Here is a 27078-nt window from a genome sequence, read left to right as displayed (position 1 = left end):
TGAGTTTATTTCTGAATGTCAATCAAGATTGACTCCATCTTTCCGGGTTTTAAGTTTTTGAAAATTTGTGACTTGTTCTGGTTTCTCTATTTTCTCTCGTTTGAACGCTTGTAGGTATATCTGTAGTCGGTCAGCAGTTGGAGGCAGTCGAATATCAAAGACGTAGTTGAACATCAACGACCACAAAATTATCTATTCCATCAACTCCTTTGGAATTGGCGAAGTTCCAAGAGTTGACCTGTCAAATGGCAGTAGCCGGCGATCCAGTGGTCCGTGGTGTGTTGATGCTCTGTCCTTGCTGTTGTGTGTTGACTAACCTGACTTACCTGAATGGTTGCTTAGTAACTTATTAATTGTTAGATGTGAATTGTGAATAATATTTTAAACTCTTATAGTGTTACCCGGATTAGGTGTACGTGCAGTTGGGTATTTCTTAACAAGTAGTTCGTGAAAAGTTATCTAAGTGCTCACGAGGTTCCTATTAATTTTACATTCCATTGTCACTTAACATGTATACTTTATGTATCCCTTCCGGTTGGAAAGAAAACTTTATTCATGTATAAAGTCGTGTATTCGTGTATTGTTTTGGGAATGTTAGGTGTTTGTATAAGAAAGATCCAATGTCTATTAACCAAATAAGTCAAACGCAAAATTCAACTTTGCTATGTTTTGTTATAATAGCGTTGGAAAATCTTATTAACATGCTAGAACATCTGTCTGGAATTTTTGGCTGTAAACAACAGAGATTGATTTTGTAGAGGCGTACTGCTAGAGAATTCTCAAAAGGGTTGCATTTCAAGTGTGAGCTGTTAATAGTCGAGGTTCTAAACGTTGGGTGACGTTTGATGGGATATGGTATGGCAAAGGTGTCCTGTTAAAATAGCTGCCTTGTGTTGAAACCGTGTCTTAATACCGGATATGGCGTTGCAAAAATGTCTTGCAAACAAGTCTTGTCTTGTTATAACTACCCATCTTGTTATAATTATTTATGGTTATAATTATTAATTTAGGTTAATTATAACTATTTATAACTATTTATACCGGTTTTGTCGTTATTACTGTCATTTCTAAACTGTTATTACTGTTTGTAAAATTTTCAAAAACTGTGTAAAGCGTTATTAATTTTGAATATTTGGCGCTTAATTCATTGCTTCTTATGCGTTTAATATTACTGTGGTTCTAAATTTTGTTTTCCATTTTGACAGTATTCTCAGTATTACATAATGTTAACTCTTGACATTAATCATAGTTAGTAATTTGCAATTACTTGAATGTCTGTTCAAATACGTGTCTTTTCTATTTTGGCTTGAATTTAATTCTTAACTTAACTAATTAGATGCATTACATACATTTCGGAGGTATTATTATTCATTTGAATGGTTATTTACATACACTACAGTTAGCTACATTGAATTTTATGTGATATTATTTACATTACTGAGGTAAGTTGATTGTTAGTAGTAGGTAAGTATATAGGAGAAGATAATATTGCTGTGTTCATACATGTGTGGTGAAACATTAACTGTACTAAGAGGTGAGGCATTAGCGGACTTGTTATAATTTTTAACATTTTATAACTATCTTTAGATATCTGTTTACATGCTTGTATATCCATTTTAGTGTTGTTCAATAATCCATCTGGGTGCACGGATGAATAGAAAAATATATTGATTGTTTAGGTCTAAGATGAAATTTGATTCTAACTTGATGCGTAACTTCGACACAGGTGTATTAATTAATATAGGTACTCACAAGGTTATAAATCTGACGATTAAATCAAAGTATCGGCGATGATACAGTCAATACTAGCGATGAACTAGATATAAGGTTTTATACTATAGGTGTTGAATACTAAGTTGAATACTACGCTGAATGTTTCAGTACATACTAATGTTGAAATACAAATGCAACGTTGAATACAAATCATACGCACTATAGAGGTGAAGTTCAAGGTGCAAAGAGTTGCTTGTTTTATACAAAACGAAATACAAAGTGTTATACTAAACAAGGTTAAACATTTTTGGTTTGTTGTGGACAATCTTAATAGTTTTGAATTCTTTCATGAAGTCTGTATTTTGTCCTAATAAGCAAGCAAGAGCGTTTACTACTATTTGAGGATCAATGCCTGTCAATATTTCTCTTACAACTTTTCTGACTTCATTTTCTTCTTCAGTCGGGATTCGGCTACCGAGATACTCTACGTACTTTTTCACTGGTTTCACTGGTACGCTACCATGGTTATGGCGCGAGTGGTAATTCTCGCAGGGTTCCAACGTTTCAATCGGCACTATAAGGGGTCGGTCTGGTTTTTCGATTGGTTGGAAAACATAGTAGTTCTTAATGGTATCAAAATTTCTCAAGGTTCCTCTCATATATTCAGGTTTTGTGATGTATGCATATTTCAGGAAATAGGGGAGGTTAATTGGTCATATATATGTAAAAAGTTTTCATGTGGTAGGTTGTCTTTAAAAATGTATAATAAATAAGATTATGTATGAGTTTTGTTTCATGTACTTTAAAATTATTGTTCTGTACATCTTTTGGGGTAGGGTGAAGGAAATTGAAACTGAGTTGGAACACTTCATGATGACATATTTTGTATGCATGTGGGTCTTGGGATGCTTTGGCTAATAACATGATCAAGGGTGGGGTTTCTTGGGACATAATCTATAATTATAATTATGTAAGAACTTTTCCGTCAGACTGTAAATTTGTTTCAGCTGTGGATAGTTTGACTGATGTTCTTTGTCCCGTCCCTTATTTCTTGTACTTTTTTATGGTTTCGACATTTTCTCGGGGTTCTGGTGGCATGAATTCTGGTAGTCTGTGTTGTTGTTGATAGATTGTATGGATGTTAAAGTTATGTAGTTTGTTCTCATATGGGATTTCAGCCCAATTGAGGAATGACAATAGCGGATTATAGGTGTCATTATCTGGTGTTGCGTAATTTACTGGGTCTTCGTTTTTAAACCAGATAGTATCGCTAATAGAGGTGCTAGGTTATTTGGCCTTGATCGGGAGATGTCACCTCTCTCAACTTGGTTATAATGTTCGATAATCGGGTTTGTCTTCTTTGTTCCTAGTCTGTCTTCGAGTGGTGCTGTCTCATTAAAGTTCATATTAGCAGGTGGTTCCGGCAATTGTTCTGGCATTGGTGGATTATACACTACAGGTGGAGGACAGACTGGCATTGGTGGATATTGGCTATTATTGACGTAAGAATTATTGTTGTGCATATATGGGTTACTATATTATTAGCTTTTGATTTGATATAAGAGGTGTTGATGGACATAGAGGTGTTGCCTTTAATTGATTTGATTGAAATGCTAAATTACCAATGAGTTTGTGATTTGTGTGAAACTAAACCTGCTGGTTATTAATTTGCCGTTGTTCTTTTGCTTTAACCGCAATACTTTTCCTTTTGTCCGACAGTGAAGTGTGTTTAACAGGTTTGTCTGCCGGATTATCGATTTGTACGATCAGGTTCTTTTGCATGTTTGACAATTCAGGTGATTGAGGTTGCGTTTGTGGTGACATTGCCTGTACTCCCGTATCAATTGTTTGGGTACTGTTATCTACCACTATCAGCCGGGCTTGTCTGGCCAGAGCTGATTTCAGCCTCTTCTACGGTGTAACTAATGGGTGAATCAGGATGAAAATCACTGTTTGTCAACATAACTAAAACATTCATTGTGTTATGCCGTTGTAATTAATGAACTATAATAAATATATCTGTTTTAGAACTTCTTTTTATGGATAATAATAACTGTGACTAAAGTTAAGTGTGAACCGGTGATAGTGCTATATTATAACTACTATTGTCTATTTTGTGAGTATGCACAATGGGAAGGTGTATTATTAGCTTACTTTTACATAGTACTAAGATGACGAATAGTACAATAGGCGTTAATAGTTCAATAGGTGTTGTCAATAGTATGACTATTAAAGATGTTGTATATACAATAGAGGCATACCATGGATCTATACGAAAGGTATTTGTTAGTACAAAGGGATATAATATTTTAGTATCGCTGTGTAGGTTAGTGTTCGTATTTTATTGTTATGTATTTTTGGAGGTAGTTAAAATTGGATATCGAATGTGTTGAGGTGACGTTTAAGTTGTGGCTTTATGTGAAAGAGGTGTCATTATAAATGTGACCTTATAAATGAGGTGGCTTTACTGATTTGCATAGATGATGACAGAGGTATTTGACCCAATAGTTCAGTATCAATTATAATAGTAATTTTAATAGTTAGTATGGGTAACTACAAAAGGTGTATCCCTGAGACATGTTCTTTCAATCAAACGATATTGTTATAATGGTTCGTTCTAATGGTGAATGTTTGTTTATAGATCATTTGTCTATTATTAAATTGACAGAAATTTATGGTGTATTAGAATAGATGTTGCATTTGTGGAGATGGATGCGGAGTGGAAAGATTGCATACTGACATGTTATAAACTTTACTACTATGTCGATAACATTTACTGACATATTATAAATTTGTTATAAATTTTAATTGTTAATAACTATAATTGTTTCGAGTTAGTTTTTCTTCTAGAAGGCTTTACGGAATGGATCTAGTAGTAGGGTATATTGTTATGAATTACTTATTGCTATTGAACTTCATAATTTGTAATTGATTGAATCGTTGTAGGGGCCTCATTCATGTGTGGTTTATCCTCATCGTCTAGCATGTCTAAGCTTACATTTAAATTTTGATTGTTTTTTATTAATTTTTAAATGTTGGAAATCCAGTGGTGGTTGGTTTTGGATTTCGGCTAGTTTTACCGATGGGATTAGGTTTTTTGACGTATCTGCGGTTTGAGGAGTTTCATAACTTAGGTAATGGCGGCGGTAACTTAGGTAATGGTTGCTCTCTTATTATAACTTTCTCAGCTATTGCGGCTAAAAGTTCTTTTTGGAAGGGTTCATGAATATTTCTGCGTTCCGGTACTGGTGGTTTTTCAATGTGTAGAATCAATGTCTTTTATTTGGATTCCTTTATTAGAACGTCTTTTTGTTGTTTTATAATGTTTATAGTTTGTATCTACAAAAACGTGATTGTCATCATTATCCATTAGAAAAGGTTATTGTGTAATATTGATTTGTGATGTTTGGTGTGTTGGTTGTTGAGGTCGGTTTTGTTCTCCTCTTGTGCTTTTCTTTTTTCTTTTTCTGGTGTAATTGTTATTGCTTGAATGGCTATTGTTATCACTATCGTCTGAAGTGTTATCAATTTCTTGTGCTTCTGCGATCAGCCGAGTTAATGTATGTGAAAATATTCCAAAGACTCCGGATATTAGGATTTTTGTGATACTCGCTTGTTTTCCGATTGCTTTATGTATCGGAAAGGCGTTGTAAAATTTTATTACTACGTTGAATGCAAATAGTATGAAATTGAACATGGCATATAGTATAGCTATTTTTTCAAGTATATACCAAGGTCATCCGAATATGGTGATTATTTTGTCTTTCAGCCATTTCCCACCAAAATTTTCTTTCCGATTAACAGTCGGTTGGTCTATCTGAAAATTATATCCGTAAATGTTTAAATCTTTTAACCTTTTTAGTGAATTTTCGTGTCGTTTATACCAAGGTCATCTAAAAGTCCTAATCGTTCTAATACAAGGAGTTTCTGTGCATTTGCTGAGGTGGTGGCTTCTTGTAATGGTTCTGCTCTGTCACGGATATATTCTTTTAGTAAATCTCGTTCTTTTACTAATTGGTCTTTACTGAATATTCCGTTTTCTATTATGCTGGTTTGACTAAAAAGGTTATCTACTTCAATTTTATCAGGTGAAATGGTGTGTAGTATGGTTTCTACTTTTACTGGGAATGGTGTTAGTCTATACCGTGCGGTTCCTTTTGTGTCAACTGATATGAGTTGATCAAAATTGTTGATCAAAATCCGTTAATGTTTAAATTTTTTAACCTTTTTAGTGAATTTTCGTGTCGTTTATACCAAGGTCATCTAAAAGTCCTAATCGTTCTAATTCAAGGAGTTTCTGTGCATTTGCTGAGGTGGTGGCTTCTTGTAATGGTTCTGCTCTGTCACGGATATATTCTTTTAGTAAATCTCGTTCTTTTGCTAATTGGTCTTTACTGAATATTCCGTTTTCTATTATGCTGGTTTGACTAAAAAGGTTATCTACTTCAATTTTATCAGGTGAAATGGTTTGTAGTATGGTTTCTACTTTTACTGGGATTGGTGTTAGTCTATACCGTGCGGTTCCTTTTGTGTCAACTGATATGAGTTGATCAAAATTGTTGAGAGCAAGGTACTCTTTAGCCCAAGTATAGGTTTTGCGTGTTACTTGGTGTACATACTGGACTATGCTTTTGTATAATATGGGTATTTTATCGTAAAATGTATTTTCGCTTGGTACCCAAAGTTGTGACACTTTTCGTGCACATTTGTTCATTTTCATAACATGTATTCCTTCGTCTTGAACAGAGATTGAACGCTCTCCGGTGAGGATATATCCAAGTAAAGGTGTATCTTTATGAACTTGTGTTAGTTTTAGTTGGCGTATACTACGGGTTTGTTCAGATTTTTGAATAAAGCTCTATGGCTCGTAAGCTTAACTGTGAGTGTATTTTACTCATATACAAGTCCATTTGCTTTTCAAGGTGTGTTATTTCATTGACGAAGTCATAATAGTAATATGGGTTATTGGTGTTATTTTGTGTGTTTTGTTGTTTTGTGATGTCTTTTGAAGGTACTTTAATAAACTTTTAATTATGAAAGGTGTTAAAGTTTTTATCATAAGGTTTGCCGGTGTTCATATCAAAACCTTGTTCATAGATGATGTATATATCGTTGATCGACAGTGAAATTGAGGTTTTGGAAATACTTCGAATCTGGTTGCAATTTCTGAATTATTTTTATTTGTGTTGTCAATTTTGCTGTTTTTATTTAATTTTTGTTCTAATGTCCAATCTGTGTTGGTTTTTAATCCAATAGCGATCTTGGTATTTTAGCATATAGGCATCGAATCGTATCATTTCAGATATTCTACAATGGACTTCCTGCTCCCATACAATGGTGGCTTTAGTTGGAGCTGTTGGGTGACAATATCCTTTTTGATGTTACATGGTAGTTTTGTTCCATCGAATGAAAGTTCGTTACTTTCCAGGTTTAAAATTAACGATACTGAAATCAATCCTAGTGTCCAGTCAAGGAGATCGTCTCCATTTTTTAATCGTCTTCCTCCTTTACAATTGGATTCAGGGTTATATCCAGGATTCATCGTTGTAACTATATGCTAGTCTACTGTATTAAAGGTGTGTTATAGGGGAATTTTATTCCACCTTGTTTCTTTTCAATTCGATTTTGTAAACTTGGATTATTCATCGAAGTTCCTTAAAGTATACTGTTGACTGGTATCAGTTTAATGTTCTACGATTTGATGGGGGAATTTAATCCTTATCTAATGAGACTGCGAGAGGAATTAGAACACTCTTTGACGTCAATTGTTTTTTTATGCAGAAGGGTCAGATCCCTGAGTCCTTTGCGAAATTGAGGACACAATCCGTGCTTGCAAAAGGTTTGTCTTGGCAGTTGTGATTAGCGCGTCTCTGCTGGTCCCATGCCGGGCAACGCAGGAGGAAGCGTATAGCAGTCGCGTCTTCTTCCAGTTTGCAGTTTGTGCAGTCAGGTGATTCCGATTTGCCAAAACTGGTTTTTCATTCTTCAAAAGCTTTGCCCAGTGGTTCAATTGAAGTTCGAAGTAGAAAATCTCTTCTTCTCTGGTGAGACGCTCTTCGAACCTGGGGACAGTTTCTCTGACGCATTATTTGTGGTAATCTGAGCTCGGGTATGCTGACTTAGGGTACTCATCGAAGTTTCTTTTCCGACGTCCTCTGTAGGGCGTTCTTCGTTTTCCCCGGCTCTGGATTGAGTTCATCATACAAGCGTTCTGCGTTACAACGCCAGTCGGCTCCTAAAATGCCCCCAACTTTAAATTTGAGCCTGGGACGGTTGTAGTTCTTGAGTGTGAGACGTTTCAGGTAATGATTTTATGGGAACTCGAGGATCTTGGCGTATAGTTTCGTGGCGTTTTCTCGTATCAGTTGCTCGAATGAGGGAATTCTGGCTTCTAGTCTTGAGTTGCTGTTGTTTGTTCCGCAGGATGTCCCTGTTAGGATTCTTGCTGCCCTCGCCTTGCAGGATTCTAACTTCTTTAGGGACGTGTCAGATATGAAACTTCTGCTGTGTAGAGACCCCCGGGACGTACGTAAGCTTGGTAAGGATGCCTAAGGTCAGAAGCTCGTATCGCCCAGATTTTCCTTGAGAGACAATGCATGATCTATAGGCGGCTTTCATGTTCCTGGTTGCAGCATCTGCGTGCTTGTTGATAGTGCATTGTGCATCGATTTCAATCCCAAGAATTTTTGAGTTCTTGTTGTTTCTTGTTGTAGTTGACGGTCCGTTGCAATAATGTAAAAGTCGGCTGGCTTTTCCCGGCGGTTTCTTTAGGGTCCAAAGAGACCACTAACGCCTCTGTTCTTTCTGTGCTGATCTCCGTGCAGTTTTGTTGCCCACTCTTTGCCCACATTCAGGGCTTCTTCATTTTGTCTGCGCACTTTTCCGGTTTTAGCTTTGTGACATCGAGAGAAATGTCGTCTGCGTAGATGTCACAGGCTACGTCTAACTTTTCGGCGATCAGTTTCGGACGGCTCCTCGTTCCCAGGATGAACAGAAGTTGTGACAACTGGCTTCCTTGAGGTACCCCTTTCGAAAACACCACCTTCCTGCTAACTCCCCATCTGACTGTCGCCCTCCTGTCTGACAAAAACGACTTCAACCATTGCGGGCACCTGACAGGCAGCTGCATTCTAGCCAGGTCTCTCAAAACGCGCCTCTCTTTATCCGGTCAAAAGCTGTCTTCAGATCTATAGCCACGAGGAGGTTTCTGCGTTTCTGCAGGTTGTTGAAAGTCGTCTGAGCAATGCTTGCGATCTTGATCTTCGTTCACTTTCTTCCCCTGGGAATTCGACCATGATTGGCAAATGGTCTGTACCAAGCTCATCCAATACTCTCCCTCTTAGATGCCCAACCGAGGCAACGGGAGTCATCGTTATATCCGGAGAAGTATCCGAAATGCCGCAAACTCTAGTTGGTCTTCCATCGTTGAGGACAATCCATTGATGTTGGGTCGCCTTATTTTTCTATTTTGTCTCCTAGGGCATCTAAGGATGTCAGTCCTTCTTTGACTAGCGTGACTGAGCCTCCCTGCTTATGGGTGGAACCGCTTGTGTGGATTTTCGTTTCTTCACGGTAGCAAATCCCCGATGCGAGAGGAACTGGGAGAGGTGTATTCTTTGTGAACTTCGGTTCCTGTAGCAACAGCAAGTTTATCTTGCATTCTTGCGCTAATTTAGCCACAATGTTCGCTCGGGAGCGAAGGCCGCTGACATTGGCTTGTAGAACTCTGAGTCTTGGTCTCCTTTCGCTGTGGCTTGGGTTTAGCGGACGTGGGTGCTGCTGCTTCTTTTATTGATAAGCTGTGTTCCGTCGCAACCTCAATGCCAACTCCAACCAACTAGTTCTTCCATTTGGGCATTGGAGTATCATAGGCAGTCCTGGTGAAACCAGTATTTGCAGTCTTTGCAGAGGATAGATCACTTTTCTGAAGAGGCCGCAGGGGTATCGTCTAGGCCCTGGGTTCTGCTCGATGTCGTCTGCTCGGGTCAGTAGGTGTCGCAGATCCGCAAGCCTGACTGGACACCTTCGCAAAAACCCGACATGCGTGACAAATTGAGGAATTGGCTGGTCGTTGTTGGCGACATGACGTCGATCGCCGTGCTTTCGCTGAAGGCTTCCACATGGCTCAGTTTTTCTTTTTTTTGTATCTAACCGTTTAAATCCCAACCTCGGTCAATGGGGTCAACAACGGCTATTTCCCGGCTATGTCCATGGTTTGATCTCGAAACCTCGCCGAATCTTAGTCTCCAAATACTCAATGTGTTTTTGGTGTATACAATATTCATTGGATTTCCACCTCCTTCTGACTAACTGTCTTTCAATAATCTTCTGTTCAAAGACAGTCTAACAACGTCGCATTTTCTAGTTTTAGTGATTGAAAGATTTTAAAAAAAAAACACACGTTTTCGTTTTGAAACCATAAAGGCCGACAACCCACGTCTAATTTTTATGAGTATCGCTAGTATAAGATATCTGAATTATTTTTTCGTTTCACCTCATTGGGCTACAATTTAAGAGCTTTTACTTGATTTGCTTAAAATTGTTTTTTTTTGCGGATGATTCTACACAAGTTTTCTGGATTTCAAATTGTTCTTTGAATTCTAAACTAAGCAAAATTTCATTGTTGGGCTTTGTTAGCATGATTTATAAGGATTCCTTAGGTTAGATTTTTATCAAATGATTATTCATGCAAATCAGCTGATTAAAGTGGTTCCAAAGTGTGCATACGTGCAGTTGAGTTGGCCTGTTGAGTAATTGTTGCACGTTGTTAGGACATTCCAGCTATCCCAGAGTCGACTGCAATGGGCTGCTCCTGCCAACACGGCCGGACTGGAACTGAACAGTCTGAGTGGAAGCCAGGTGGAGAGAATTCTGTCCAGGTGTTTCGGAACAGCCAGGATACACTTCAGGTAACAACGCATTGTAGAAGGAGCAGCGGATTAATTTCAATTATTTAAATTAATAATTAATTGCTCTCAAACGAATTTTGTAGCAATTATATTAGTCCTGTCGGTCTTTTTTTTATGCGATTTTTCGCTTGATCGATTTTTCGTCTGACGCTTTTGACTTTTCGTCCTCAAAAACGTGATAAACAGGGAGCGCCCGGCGGGCATTACGTGCTCTTAGAGCCTTTCAGCTCAAACTGTTTTGGAGACTTATACTTATGGTGTGAAGGGCGGTTCTTAGAGGTTGACACCCCCCCCCCTGTTGACCCCCCGCCACCCCCACTTTTGCCTCCACCCCAACCGCGCTGTTGCCCCCCATCAGCCCCCGGTGCATCCCCCCTGGCTTGCTACTGACGAAGCCAACCGCTCGCCGGTCGTTTGAGAGCAATTCGCCCGACGTTGGTCGGTTATGTCTTAGAACAGTCGCTCTTTCTTTCTTAGAACAGTCGCTCTTTCTTTCTCTCTTACTTTCGAACAATATCCTCACTGACCTTAAAGAGTCTGACCTTCTCCTCTTTGACCTCAAAGAATTTTGTTAAAAACACTCGATTCTGAGCATTATTCATGCATTTCTAAACACATAAAAGCTCTCAAATCACACAGTAAAGCAATATTATTGTTTAATAAACAAAAATGATCGATGATAAACAGTATTCCTCTCTGAACAAACAAGACATTTACCAGCTCTATGTTAAAACTTACAAAAAATTGGAAGAAAAAGAGAAATTTATAGGGGATACAATCAAAAAATTAACCAAGATGATGGAGTCTGGTTTGTATATGGCTAATCCCCAACTGGTAGGGGGTGCGACGGTTCAGGGTGGGGTTCCAATTGCAAAAGAATATAAAACAGTAGGCACCATGACGGAGGCGAACGAATTGGTTCGCGGTTTCCCAAAAAAAGAACTGTCACCGGAATGCGAAAACCTTGTTATTGGCAGTAGTATAATAGGCAAGCTTGAGATCGACAAATCTATTCCAATCGACTGCGCAATTCATGCTTATCGTGGGTCCACTACCAACGAGAAAATTAAAGTTTTGAAATACGACCCAAAAAAATCCGAACATTAGTAATTCAAGACGGAACAAACAACGTGCTGAAACAATAGTAAATCTGCCAACGAAAATTTCCTTTAACACAAAAAACTAATTGACTTATGCATTGAAAAATTCAATCCAGATGTTTGCGTTGTTTGCGAAATACCACCGTTGAAAAACGTTGAGCAGTATCGGGATAAAAATGAAAAAATTGATGAAATCAATAATCTTATTACATCTTACTATTCCGATAAACCATCTTTCAAGATATCTTTTCTTAATGCTAATATTAAAAATGTAAATAGTGCAGTAAACAAGGATAATAATAACGGTAGTGATTCCATTGGATATAATTTCTTATATTTTGATAATGTGCATTTAAACTACCAGCATGGTGTGCCTCTTCTCAAAAACTGGCTGCTTTCTCATCTTCTTTTGACATCTAATGGTAGCATCTGTCCCAAAGGACTCTATCAAAACAAAAGCCTAGTTAATAAAAGTCCTCAAAATGCCTACAGCTCTAATTATCGAAATAAACCATACAACTACCCCCAAACAAACAGAAATAATTTATCGACTTATAACAATAGTTATCAGCCTGTGAATCAAAGATACTCCGCACTAAACTATAAAGGTGCTTCTAATTATTATGCCCAATCCTATCAAAGACCCCCATTCCAATAAAACGATAATTGGTAATACTGATGATTTAGAGAACTGTTGTTGCAATTGTTTAAAATAAATGACATTGAACATCTTATTTTCGTCAACCCAACAATCAAAATGTTTTTTATTTAGTTTTGCTACCGTTGGCCTCAAGAATTCCCGCGTCAACAGTGGCAATTACATTACATAGCAAAACAAACTTTCGACGAAGGCTTTGGAAAAGCTTTTAAGTACCTTCCACAAACAGGGTTTTTATTTGTAGGATGTAAAATTATTACTATATTTCTTTTTCTGATTAGCTTAACGCTACTCCAAAGGGCTGGTGATATAGAAACAAACCCAGGACCTGTTTTAACATACAATGAGTCTATCAAAATGACTCTGAGAAGAGAGTCGGAAATAAAAATTTATCATCTAAATGTACAAAGCATTCTTAGCAAGAAAACTACGCACGCTAGTGCACGATCTTGGTCCTAACTGCATTTTTTGTTTCACAGAAACATGGCTTTTTGAGTTTGATGATATAAACCTTTTCAATCCTGAAAAAGAAAGATACTGTTGTTTCAGATCTGACCGTATTTCGCCTGCCGGAAAAAAAAACGAAATAAGGTGGTGGAGTTATGATGCTTGTTCCAAAGGTTTTTTCTCCAAAAATTCGTAATGAATTGAATCTTTTTACGGGGAATTTTGAATGTATGGGTCTCATTGAAAATACCAACTTGTCCATCCTTACTAGTGAATGTTACTTATAACCCCAATAAACAAAACAGGACTGATTTTTGGACCAACTTGCAATTAACATTGATAATGCAATTACGAAAAACGAAAAGATATTACTTCTGGGCGACTATAACATTAACTATTTAGATACCTTGGAAAGATCTAGGCTTGAAACAGTAATACTTCCTTATGATTTACATATAAAGAACCAAACCATTCCTACTCGTTTGAGAAATGTATTTGGTGATTATGTAACCCAAACAGAAAAAAATTGCTAACCTGTTGAACTATCGTTTCTCTACACTTGGGAAATTCCAAGGCCCTCAGCATCCACTACAGACTTCTGGGACAGGCAATCCTAAACAAAAAACTTAGCTTTCACTATGTTACGGAAAAAGACTGTCATGACGCAATTAGGGCAGTGGGGAGAAATAAATCGATTGGACCATCAAACATTCCTGCATGGGCTATTAAAGACTCAAGCTCTGTCATTTTTCCTCATTTAAATTTGCTTGTGAACTACTGCATAAAATTATGTTGCTTCCCCAATGAGCTTAAACGAGCACATGTTGACCACTATACAAGAAAGATGACCCTGAGGAACCTAATAACTATCGCCCAATTTCCATTACCCCATGCCTTTCTAAGATCATTGAAACCATCTTGAGGGATCAAATTTGTCAGTACCTTCACGACAACAAATTACTAAGTAAAAATCAGTATGGTTTCAGGAAAAAGTTTTCTATCATCGATTCCCTATTATTTTGCACAGAATTCATCAGAAACAAAACTGACATTAACAATTTTGTCACAGCAGCATTTCTTGACCTATCAAAAGCTTTTGATTCTATTAATTATGATATTTTGTATATCAAGTTAGGCAACTTAGGTTTTGATGAGAGCTCAAAAAATCTCTTAAGAAGTTTCGTTACAAACCGCCGCCAATCCGTTGTACTACAAGATTGCATATCAGATGAACTAATGCTTCATAGAGGTGTACCACAAGGAACAGTACTTGGTCAGCTCCTATTTAATCTGTACATTAATGACATGGCAACAAGAGTTGACAATGAAACTGAACTCATACAATATGCTGACGATACCGTTATTTTAACTTTTGATACCTCCATTGACAAAAGCAAAATCAAGTTAGAGCAAAATGCAAACAAACTTATTCGATTTTTTCATGAACATCACCTCACAGTTAATACCTCTAAAACTGAATTCATGATATTTGGTAAGAGCTAAAGAAAAGATTTCAGTGATCAGATAATTTTAGATTCAATTTCAATAGACGAGAAACCTGAAGTAAAATATTTAGGGGTTCACATAGACAGCAATTTAACGTTTCAAGAGGAAGTGAAACATATCTTACGAAAAATGGCCCGAGGAATAAAAACAATTTATGCTATTAGAAAATCAATTCCACAAAAACTATTGATACTTGTCCTAAATGCCCTAGTATTAGGTCACTTGCACTACTCTGCTGAAACAGCTTAACTGGTCATTACGAGCAACCTTTTTTAGACAGAAATTTGAATCTGTTCAAGATATTAAATGCAGTCAGAATATACTACCCGTAAAACTCTTTTTAAAAACGAAAAGATTACAATACTTTTGGAAAATAAAAAAACAGTTACGACCTGCTTTTTCACCAACATCGGGACGTCCTTTAATCACCTGGAATCTTCATGAGTCTATAAGGACAAACAAAATTGTTCTGGGACCAAAAATTTTTCTCTGTCAAAAGGCAAAACTCGTTTGTTAGATTAGCGATACTAGATTGGAATGAACTACCCAGCGAAATTAAAATCAAACAAGAAAAAAAAGTTTCCCCAAGCAACTTAGAACTTTCTTTTCCTCAGCTTACAAAAGGAACCCTTTTTTGTGGAAGGTTACTTGTTCAACATGGCGTGACTTTAAATTTGGAAAATTAATTAGAACTACTGTTTACTGGTTGGGTTGACTTTATCAACTTAATTAATTTTTATTTTGAGATATGCGACATAATTTGAATTTAACTCAAGTTTTCTGTTATATGTAAATAATAAATCCATTTAAGTAATTACACTGCCGGACTAATATCAATTGTACTCGTTGATGTGGATCGGAATTCAGTGTTTTTTATGTTTAAGCTTTTCCGTCAGCGTTTTTAGTTTTTGCTGAATATGCTTTCCTTGTTTTTCGATATGAGACGGAAACGAACTTAACTTGATTTTTAAAAGAAACTTACAATTTTTTGTGCTTTAATGGGAAATGGTAATCGAGTACCCAGAATTCGGTTGTGAATGAAATGAGTTATGATTTGAATCTGTCTTAATGTACATAATGTGCTTTTGTGGGAAAGCCGGAGAAAATAAATGTTTCAATTTCCGGATTACAGTCATATACAACTAGTCGTAGGTCTTTGGATATGGCGGATGGAATTTGGTTGAAATGGTGATTCTTTTAGAATAACTGATCTCAGAGAACAAAATATGGCGACTGGAACCTCCAAGTCTCACGGGACACAGAGGGCCACGCACGTGAATGTGAACCCACCTCCGCAATCATTCCTACAATCTTTTATTAACTCATCTAAGCAGACTAGAGGAGAGACACCTGCAGGACATAAAAGGAACCTGCCCTTGCGCTCATCACATTTTGCGAACAGAGTGAAACCGAAGTTGCAGGATTCCAAAGTGGCAAATGCTGTCAAAAACTCTATCAATGCATCCTTGCCAAAGTTTTCACACAATCGAAATATTGTCCAGAATCTGATGACAGCACCTCCGCACAGCAACTCAAATGAAAGTGTAGTTTCCAATAATTCCAACAGTAGTCCCAGTATATCTAATGGGAATCGATTTAGCAACAAGATTGGATCTGTCAAGGGTAGCATGAAGAAAATGGCTTCCCCAGCCACTGGACTTCTAATGAAGGACTCTTCTTCACCCTCACGAGGTGGCCAACATAACACACAGCCACAGCAGTCGACGAGCAAGCTAATGGAAAAATATCGCGAGTCTCAACAGAGAGTGTTTTCAAAAACCAGGCCCTTCAAACAGATGTTCAATCGCAATAAGACAAATCCAGGTAATTTATGACTAGTGCAGACATATTTGACCATTCATCAGTATATTTTTGCTTACCTTGATGGTTACCTTGATTATAGATGATAGTTACTCTGTGATGATAGAGTTGATTTATAGTCGCCGTCGGTCAAAGTGCGCCAAAATTGGTTTCATTTTTAAAAGCCGCCGTCAGCCTCTCAAAAGGCTATTATTTAGGCGCTCTCCTTTTTTACAATTCGAAGAATTTGAATTGTATTGGGGTGCTGTTTTTTTAATATCTGTTGACGCATTTTCATGATTTTGAAGTCAAATTGGAGTAGTGATTTTGGACACGCCGAAACAGGAAGTGGAGCGAAAAAGTGAGTGGTTTTGGGGCGTGAAGTTTTTTCGCTCTAATTGTAAAGTAGAACGAGAAAACGGTGTTTAAACAAAAATTCGCTGGTGGTTTTTTCTTCACATGCGGCAATTTCACTTTAATTTTTACTGGTTTTTCATTTTTTGGATTGGATTCTTTTCTAAATGGTTTTCGCAATCAATTCAAAGTTCAATTTAGGCATAGTTTTTTGTTTGAACCAGGTTTCCATTTCTCACTAGTGGTTTTTTGTTCGCATGCGGCATTTTGACATTGATTTTTGTTTTTTTTTTTCATTTTTTTACCTGATTTTTTTTAGAAATGGTTTTCCCTATTAACTCAGTCTGTTCGAGGTCTAGTTTTTTTGTTTTGTTTAGTCAATGTAAAGTCTTTGAATTGTACGTCATGTTTTTAAATTTGCTTTACCTTTTAATCACGTTTTTCATTTTACATTTTGACTTTGATTTACCTCACTCACTGTTTCAACTGAATGGATTCTAATTTCTTTCACGCATTGAATTACGCAATGTAGTGAATACGGTCAATGTCAAAAGAGCAAAATAAAAAAAAAACGGGATAAACCGATAAAGCCCGGTCATTAAGTCAATAGTGCCTTAGGTTGTCAAAGTTCAATAGAGCGTTTGCTAGCTGATATTAGTATTAAGTTTAATATCCTTCAGTTTAGAAGCCGAAGCAGGTATATGTTTAGTATCTAACTGAAACTGCACTCTGAATTAGAACATTTTGAAACGTAGGAAATTTCGTTTTCAATTTCAATCTTCCTTTGCTCTTTTTCTGTTTCAATCCCGATGTGCGTCTAACGCGTCAACGGCGGCTATTTTCCGGCAATCTGTGGGCTATGTTTTCACTTCAAGTTTTAATAGTTGTTTATAATCTATCTTGTTCGAGAGCAATTATACCGACATTATTGGGTTATTAATAACCACCTTCTAACTTACCTCCCTCGATGATTCAACTGAAATGATTTCAAATACTGCAAAAGTGAATACTGCCGGGATAAACCGATAAAGCAGGGTTATTAAGTAATGGTGCTTTAGGTTATCAAATATTATTAGAGCGATTACTATCTTTCATTAGTATTAAGCTTAATAGCCTTCAGTTAAGGAATTGAATTAATTATAATTTTAAAATCCAACTGGAACTGCACACCAAATTAGAACCTTTTTTCTCTTCAAGTCCCTTTTTGCGTCAACAGCGTATATTTGCCGGCTATATGGTTTTTAACAGTTCAGTAAAATTTATATCTATTGATGCACTGTCTTTTTTACAGTCCAAATAATTCAGGTTGTCTGTCTTTATAAATACGCGTTGACCCAGCTCTTGAAAACCCGTGTACAAATTATCCCGAGCTTTCAATACAGGCAAAGCCCTGAGTCACTAAATGATGTTATATTCCCTATGCTGGCTGTAGTAGTCTTTAAGTGCTGATTTAGCCGATGAAAACCTAAGTTCAAACTAAGAAGCAGATTGTTTTTCCCCGGAGTTTTTTTTCATAAATGGGTCTTTGCGTCGCGTTACTTGGGCCATATCTTATTGAGATTTTGTTCAACATTTTCTGCTAGTTCTTGTTTCAGAGGAGGTGTGTATTGGTTGTGCCAACTCAAACACATAAAAGTTAAATTTTTCGAATTTTTTTGACTTTTATTGCTTTCGAAGCTTTCGTACTACCGATTTTTTTTCTCTGCGTTTGTTTTTGGCCGTGCTATTCGTCCTCAAAAACGCGATAGGCAGGTTAAGGCCAGAAAGCATTAAGTAGCTGAGCAGTTCTCTTCGAGCTTTACTAGTCTCTACATGTAGAAATCACCGCCGAAGTTTCTTAAAAGAGAAAATCATAGAGTGAGTGTTTTTTGGTGATTTCAGACCCTCCTCACACCGCCGCAACCCCCGCTGGGAGTACTGCATTAAGCCCTCCACCCCAAAGTTGCCTTTTCTGTTTCGCTCACAGTTAAGACTCCCTAAGCCACAGCTAGCTACTGACTAACCCAACCGCTCGCGAGTCGTTTGCGAGGAATTTGACTGAAGTTAGTTCTTTATTTTTTATAGTTGTTAGAGACCAATGAATCTTTTTTGAAATGGGTAGTTTTCAGCAGCAAAACAGAAATGGTTTTTCAAACATTGACTTCTAGCAGTTTAGCATTGTTCTTCCAATGTTTTCCATTTTTTAAACAGTTTTTTATCGTTTATGCATCATATCCTGCCAGCTTTATGCTGGCCTGCAAGGTAGCTGTTTTGTAAATTTTGACAATAAAGATTCTTTTTTGGACGAGATAAGTATCGAAGTAATTCGACAAAGTTGTTTTTGCGTAGATTTTTTTTATCCTATTGGAAACATTGATTTTCAGTATCTTGATAAGAGAGAGAAGAGAGAGAATTAATTTCTCTGATTCATAATATTAAAATTACGTGATCAGTTTAGAAGAATTAGAGATGGATGAGAGGGGACCCTCATAAATATGAATCGCCTTTTATTATGAGGACCCGAGTTAAAAGTGCAGAGCATTGATCGCGTTTGACCTCTTTACCTATTTTTCTTAACCTACTTCTGTATTGAAACAGATATCATTTAACCTTAGTGAAGTCTGAAGTTTAGCTAAAGTTTTAAAGGACTGATTTTTGCTGGCGGCTGTTGAAACATCAAGGTATTCTATGAAGACATCATTTTTGACTAGCGCATTGAGTAACTTGGCTCCGCGATATCTTAGAGAATGCCTAACACTCAGACATTTTGCTGTGGGAACTTCATACAAGCCACACGTTGTAGCTCGGGTAGCCATGGAAGTTTTTCAGCTGCCTTTTGAAGATATTGTTTAGGTAGCAAGTCGGTTGCAATTGCTTGATAAAAAAGGCAGAATTTTAACAATTCAAACGTATAAATAACATAGATGTTTTGTATTCCTGAATCTTCGAAAAGTGAACTGGTATGATACCTTGATCTTTTGAAGAAAATTAGCCTGAGTAGTTTCTTTTGTTGCAAGTTAATTGGAAGTAAACGGTTGCGCGAAGTGCAACCGTATATCAATACATCATATTGTATGACAGGTTTGATGTAAACATTTAAATACCGTATTACAACTTCACGACTCACAAGGTGTCGAAAACGCGACACAATGAAAATCTGCTTAGAAACTTTTCTTTTATAGTATCCTGAATATGGCTTGTAAAATTGAACCTCTCGTCTATCTTTATTCCAAGATAGGTAACGAGCGGCTGTTTAAACAACAATTCTCCGTCTAATTCTAAAGTGAGATCATTTTTTCCATGAATTTGCAGAACTGTTTTCGAAATGTTCAGTGAAAGTTCATTTTTCTTGATCCACTCAAACAATTTGTTCAGTTCATTGTTCAGCTTTGATTTTTCACCATCATCACAGGTATAAGGACAATTTCACCTGCAAACAAGTAGGTGTCTAAAAAGGAAGAAACATTGGGTAGATCATTTACATTGATAAGGAATAGAAGCGGACCCAAAATTGATCCTTGGGGAACACCACAGGTCACTGGTAAAAAGGGAGATTGGATTGAAGAAAGTTCTACACACTGTAATCGACAAATAGGATTTTAACCAATCTAATTGAACACCACGAACGCCATAAATCTCCAATTTCGATAAAAGACGTGTGCGATTCACAGTATCAAAGGCTTTACTCAAGTCCATGAGAATGGAAACATATTCAATACCTGCGTTTTCACAGAGCGTTTCGGTGATATGGGCTAAGGCGTGGATATTTGAGTATTTTGATCGAAAGCCGAACTGCTTCGGGTAGAAAATGTAAAATTTCAAGAAAACATTCAAGTCTTGCGTAAACTACTTTCTCAAGCAATTTACTTAGTTCAGGGATTATAGAAATTGAGCGGTAGTTGTCAATATTCATTTTTGAGCCTTTTTTTATGCAATGGGAAAACTTTGCGAAAATGGGAAGGCTCTCTTGACTTATTCTGTAAAAACGCCTTCACTCAAGGAGCGATTGAACATATACAGAAGGGGTTCTCGGAGAACTGGAAGACTAGACTTCACAATTTTGGCAGAGAGTCCATCGAGGCCTGACTATTTTCCATCTTTCAATTCTGCTACATAACGTTCAAGCTCTACCATACCTAGAGGATGAAGAGAGAAGCTGTGTTCATTTTCCGCAATATCTGAGACAATTGTAGAAACCTTGTCGTTACGAGGTAAAGCCAGACTCACAAATTTAGAATTCAGAGCTTTAACGACGTCTTCCAGTTCCCTCAGCAAAGTATTTCCGTCTAGTAAAACAATGTTGCTTTGCCTTTTTTCTCTACCACACAAGGCATTTAACTCTCGAAAAAACATTCGAGAATTGTTGAAGTTTCTTGTGAAGAAGGCCCCATAGTATTGCTTCTTGGATGCTTTAACTAGTTTATTCACCATAGCACAGTAATGTTTGAAGCGCTGTTCATCAGCAGGTGCTCCGAATCTTTGGAAAAGGCGGAAAAACTTTACCTTCTTAGCTACGCAGTTTTTTACTGCATTTGTTATCCAGGGATTTCGGGGAGTTTTCCATTCCTTGTAATTGGCATTTCGATTTACAACTAGTGTAAGTTTTTCTTCTAGGTTGCCAAACGCTGCATCATTGTTCTGTTCAAGATTTACTGAGAAAATTTCAGAATGAAGATCATTCAGGAACGAGGTTCATCCTTCAAAAAAGGGAGGACTTTAATTTGCTTTTTTCCAGAGGATCTACTTCTTACAGGTATTTGGACAGTTGTCGCAAAGTGATCAGATATACTGACTTTCTCTGCTTTTGCATCAACTTCCCAATCACTGTTATGTATTATGTGGTCAATGAGGGTGCTAGATTTACATGTCACTCGAGTGGGACTTTCTATTTCCTGGGAAAAACCATGTCTTTCTAAAATTGTTAGTTACTCTGATACCACGGCATTTTAATTCAGTAGATCAATGTTAAAATCTTCGAGAATAAAACAGGGAAGCTTCATTTTAAGAATTTTTAAGAGAAAGATGTCCAAATCTTCCAGAAAAATCCGTTTGCTTACAGACGGAGAGTTGTACAAGCAACTAAAAACCATTTTTACCTTTGGTGAATCATTGAACTAAAGCTACATTAAAGTTCGTTTCAATAGTAACCTTCTCAAACCAGATAGAATTGTGTATATAGAGTGCCACTCCACTATTTCGATTTTTTCCGGTTTTCACGACAGGAGATGAATATTCCTTTAAAACAGAAAAGTTTTCATCAGTATTGTCATTTAGCCAGGTTTCAGATAGAGAGAGCACAGACGGTAAAGTTTGTATAGAATTTTCAAGAAAAACCTGGAGGTTGTCGAAGTTGTTACTTAAAGATCTAATGTTTAGATGGAACAAGCACAAGTCTCTTCCGATGCGATTGTTGGGTTTTCGGGGCTTCAGAAGTTTAGGAAGGCCCCTACTAAAAAATTTAGATGCTCTTTACAAGCAGAGAGAACCAAACTTATTTTTTGAGCTCATCAGCTCAAACTTCTTCTGGCGTCTCACAAATTTCACGTTAAGGGGTCTCTCACCTTTTCTGCTCGGAACCCGATGGCACACGCGGATGTCGCTTTTTTGGATTTCTACACCAAACTTGTTGGCGTCATCTAGCACCGCTTGGAAAGGATCCTCGTCGGGTGACTCGTTGCGGCCGATGATACGATTATTATCCCTTCTGCCGTACTGCTCGTTGGCATCACTTTGGAGCAGCGAGAAGAGTTTGGAGGCCTCGTTGGGTGCTGGATTTGTCTTCAACTTCGCCACTTCCTCAGCTGCACAAAACCCGCATAGGAATGGGTGTTCCATGAAGCCCCTTGGAACCCGTTTTGGCAGCCACATGGGAACCCAAGCAGGACAGGGACTTCCATCTGGACTGGGGCCCGTACATCTGAACAGGTGTGTCAAGCCCGCCTCTTCGCCCGTCTCCTCCGATACTGATCCTTTAGGTTTCGAGGGCATGATTCACAATTCAGATAAAGGAATGTTTTCAACAGGGCCTCCACGGCTGCCCTGCAATTCAGTTAATCTGAAACTATTTAATAAGTTTATTACAATAATTGGTAGATAACAAAATATCTACAAATTAAATGAAACAATTTTTCCTCGTAGTATGTAAAACAATTTTTTTCTCATCCATTTTTTAATTCGAGCATTATTGGAGAGAGTTTTGATTGTTAATTTTGGTGAATAGCTTTTTTCTCAATTTGACTTTTACTCAATTCGACGATTCAAAGTCAAATAAGGATATATCTCTCTAATTGGAGATAATTTGAGGGAAGCCACAGAACCTGAGTCTAATTAAATTAGAAACATCTCAGCATTTGAAAAACCATTTTTTGCCATTTTTAGGTCTCGATTTTGAGTGGTATTTTGATTCTTGGGGTCTATAAAGCTATCGCAGCTACTTTCTGGCAAGCTGCGTGTTTGTTTTGCATTTGTAGTTTCTTCTCAAATGAGGGATCAATCTGCCGACATTTTGCAGTGGGGAAGCGTCCTATAACCTTTCCACCTTCATTTGTTTTGTTTTCCCTAGTTTTCGGATTCAGTTTAATTATTAAAGCACTGTAGTGATGCTGGATTATTGGTATCATCATTTATTATCTTCTTCATTACCTTCTAATTTTTCTAATGTTTGTTGGTAAATACATTGGACAATTATAGACTCCTTTAATAAATGCGGACGTAACGTGTTGGCATTGATTTAATGGTTTTGTCTTTTGGTGCGTGTTATAGAAATGTTGGAGAAACTGAGCAACTTGAACTTTGCCAAATTGGACGAAGAGGACATTGATGAAGTGCTCAGAAGTGTTCATTCATTGGAGTCAGCATCACTCACACATGACACAACAATGACGTCACCAACATCTCCAGTTGCATTCACGGTACTAAAGGAGAGACATTCTCCACAATCAGAAACACCAACAAGTGCTCTCTTTCAAGCTACCACATCAACACACAATCAGGTTCCATCTATTGACAGAAAACAGTTTCCACAACTTAATAGCGAGAAGGCCGGAACCAGAAATGAACTGAACTCTTCCAAAACTGATAACAGTCGAGAACTCAATGTAAGAAGTGCTGAAGCGGTGACTGTTACTAATAGCAATAATGATAGTAGTAATGTTAATATGTTTGGAGGAGCTTTTGAAATACTCAATCAACAGTCGTCTGCAGTATCTGGTACAGGGTGTAGCACTATGGCTGGACAGGATCAGGACACTGATGATAGTCTACTTATTTATGACTCTCTTGCCCATGAAGACAGCACTCTTAGATTTTAGTCACCCCTCCCCCAATGTTATTGTCTTTAGCACGCCCTTACTTCCCTCATTTCTATCAATATAATCATCAGCAATCGTTCTTTCTGTGAAATGAGTCTGATAAAAAGCAGAATAAAATCTGGAATAAATGCGAAACCGCGTAGCGGTTTGAAATGTCGGACTTTCGAAGTGACTTCTTCAGAGTCAGTTAAGCTTGCGTGAAACACAAACTTGCGGGTTTGAGATCCGGCATTGTATATAACTAAATCTGTCACTGTGGAGTCGAACACGGAAGATATCTTGAAAACAAATGAGCTGCTAGAAAGCAGTCGTGCGTTGTTTTAACCATTGTTTATGTAATTCATTTGGTTCGCTCTCAAATTTCGTGTCTTATAAATGGCTGAAAAAGACATCAAAAGTTTACTGAATTTGATTGAAAGTCTATAGGGCTGAATTCTGGGGCCATTTTGTACGTCAATGATCTGCCTATTGCCGCAACGAGTTACAAAATTGTTCTTTATGCCGATAATACTAGTCTATTTTGCTCTTGTGAAAATATGTGGCGAAGTCTTAGAAAAAATTTTAAAGATGAATCCCAATGGCTATCCTTAATAACCTCAATGCAGACAAATGTGAAATCGTCTGCTTTGGTGCCTGCATTGATACATCAAATGGCCGCAATTCTTTCAAAAGGAATTGATTCGTGCAAATACCTTGGCATAATAATAACCGTACTGATCTTGACATGATAACCAACCATCTTGGCATGATACTAACCATGCAACTGAAATTTATTTCAATTCAGTCTTGCCTTTAAAAACTTGCATGTGCGTGTTTCGAGCTCTATAAGCAATGATGGCTGATGAAAATTATGACATTCGATTGACAAGCTTCTTTATTTGTCCAGGGAGTAAACCATTAGCTTATATACTTGTCGTAAAATGACCGATTGTTGAAAATACCCCATCTCGTCATATTCTATCCAATAAAAGTGCTAATCAAAACTATAGTTTACCAGGGCTTTGGAGTCTATAAGAATCGGGCCAGAGTTTTTGGCAGTTTTGTTGAATTCGTTGGATATTTTCCTATTATTGCCGCTAAATGTGAATAATTTCAAGATTGATTTAACAGCAAATGAAGTTTATTCGGCGCGAATCAATCAAGCGTCAAATCCCTGATTGTATCTAACACAACGCTCACAGTTAGAATTATCTGTAGCTTTGATATCTATTAATTTCTGCAATGTTCAAGGTCGTCAAGCTAAATTTGGTTCTTAGATCGTTATTCTGTTATCGCTCTAATAAGAAATATTTAATGTAAAATTTAGATTAGTTATATGTAATCTTATATGGTGGGCAGTGTTCTTAACTAATGATTGTGTAAAAATGTTCTTTAATCATGATAAGGATTTAATTTAAATGTTTTCTGCCTGCCTTTCTATCCTTAATAAGATTTCAATTTTGAAGTAGAAATGTTAATTATAATCATTGTGTGATACAAACAATAATTTTTTTTATTTTACGGGGAGGGGGGGGCTGTGATGTAGTGGAATATAAAAATTTAGTCGAAGTTGTAGTTTGGTCATCCAATATCAGTGCGGAAAAACAGAAACAGGTAGTATTGCGACTATGTAGGCACAATCAAATTAACTAATTATTAATAGCCGCCTCAGCTTCTCAGAGCGCTCCTGTTTTTTTTTACAATTCAAAGAATTATTTAAATTGTATTGGGGCGCTGTCTTTTTTTTTACGACTCGGAGAGGGTATTGGTTTTCTCTCGGTCTTTTTTTTACAGGAAGTAGATTTGTTCACGCGGCATTTTGACCTAAAAGCGAAAGTGAGAAAAGCTGTCTTAGTGAACAGATTTTCGCTAAGCGAGAGAAATTTTTTTGACCATGCGCTGCGTTCAGTGAATAACCCTTTGACTTTGAAATATGTTCTTGAGAGAACCGCGCATATAGATAACCGTTTTTAGCCGGTTTTTCGCCCATTTGCCGGTATTTCGCTCAAATTTTTTCTGCTTGTAATTTGCTTAGAAATTGTTTTTGATTGATGCTGCATTAATATATAACTTGATGAAATTGAAAGTTTTTTTAATATTTTTGAAGTGTAAAATGGGCTCATATTTATCAATTTTAAAATTAATTTTTATGGAAATTTCAATAATTTCTTCCTGTTTGGATCTTCGAGCGGACTTTTTTCTTAAAAATCGAAGTATATGGCAACGTTTGATTGGCAATTCGAGCATCGAACAAAGCTTTGGTTTTTGGTTTAATTTTGTGCTTTAGTAACTGATTTGTTTTTTGACGCCTAATCGTTGAAAATGAAGTGGATTTTGTTTATTAATTACAATTTTTAATTTATTTTTATATATACTTCTAATATTTTGACAATTTTATTGCTAAGTACTTAAGATTAGCGAATTGCGGTAACTTTTTCTCATGTGTTTTTATTTCGACAGCAGCAGGGTTGGGTAATTTTTTGAGCTATGATTCCTAAATAGTTATATGTACTTAGTTTTGCATCGCTAATTTTTGAGTGTATTTAAAACGGAATGTAAAATCAATGCCGCAAGTGAATACTGTTTTTAGGGGTCAAACGGCTAAACTAATCGGAAAGCAGAGTAGACAGAGTGATTTTTTGATCGTATCGTTGAAAAAATTGTATATATTAAAGAGGGGAGGAGTTGTGAAAAAAAAACTTTAAGAAAACGAAATTTTTTGATCACGTGCGGCTTTTTCAAAACTGTTTTTAGTTTTAATTCCAGTTCTTCAATCAAAGTTGCTTCTCACAATTATCTAAGCTAGTGGTCGTGTGTTTGGAAGCACTTTTGACCATCTGAAGCAGATATAAAACATTTAGATTAAATTTTCATCTAGTTTAACATTTTGCATTATTTTATGCTTTTCTTGCATTTTTTAGATGTCTTGAATTTTTATATAACCTTTGAGGAGATATGTGGTTGAAACTAGTGGTTGTAGCAGTTTTGTGATCGTTCGTTATGATAGATAGTTTTTTAAAAATTTTTTTGAGGAAAATTGGCTAGATTCGAGCAAACTTTCCGATTTTTTAATGTTTTTATGGTTTTTGATTTTCTTCTGACGTTACGCTTCCTGCTCGACTTTTTCGCAGTCAATTATAAGTTTAGAGTTAAGGTTTAGGTGTTTCGTCTATGAACTCACACTTCAGATCTAGTCATAGCAACTTTCTCAAACATAAATTACTTGACTTTTGTTCTTTCAATTTTTTTTCTTATCAGTTTGCCAGAGTCAATTGATTTTTTCTCCCTTGTTTTGGATGAGTGACGGCTCTGGCATAAAATGT

The 27078-nt window shown here is 36.9% G+C and overlaps 1 protein-coding gene across 2 annotated transcripts in view; it reads left to right on the top strand.

Annotated features, from left to right (window-relative positions):
• LOC142354478 (uncharacterized) overlaps positions 1-25188 on the top strand; it is a 60854-nt gene extending 35666 nt beyond the window's left edge. Inside the window, exons 10-12 of one of the 2 annotated variants that reach the window (XM_075406785.1) lie at positions 10485-10622; positions 15535-16157; positions 23229-25188. In XM_075406785.1, the coding sequence (XP_075262900.1) occupies positions 10485-10622; positions 15535-16157; positions 23229-23776 (1309 nt within the window). In that variant the 3' untranslated portion in view covers positions 23777-25188. Of the gene's footprint in view, positions 1-10484; positions 10623-15534; positions 16158-18368; positions 18507-23228 lie in introns of those variants that run through there. The other variant, XM_075406786.1, reaches the window with a different exon arrangement.
• The last annotated feature ends 1890 nt before the right edge of the window (positions 25189-27078 follow it).

The sequence above is a fragment of the Convolutriloba macropyga genome, chromosome 15 (genome assembly GCF_964194025.1).
Source record: "Convolutriloba macropyga chromosome 15, txConMacr16.3, whole genome shotgun sequence".
Lineage (NCBI taxonomy): Eukaryota > Metazoa > Xenacoelomorpha > Acoela > Convolutidae > Convolutriloba > Convolutriloba macropyga.
Note: the sequence above shows the minus strand (reverse complement) of the source record. Positions and strands in the feature narration are given on the sequence as shown.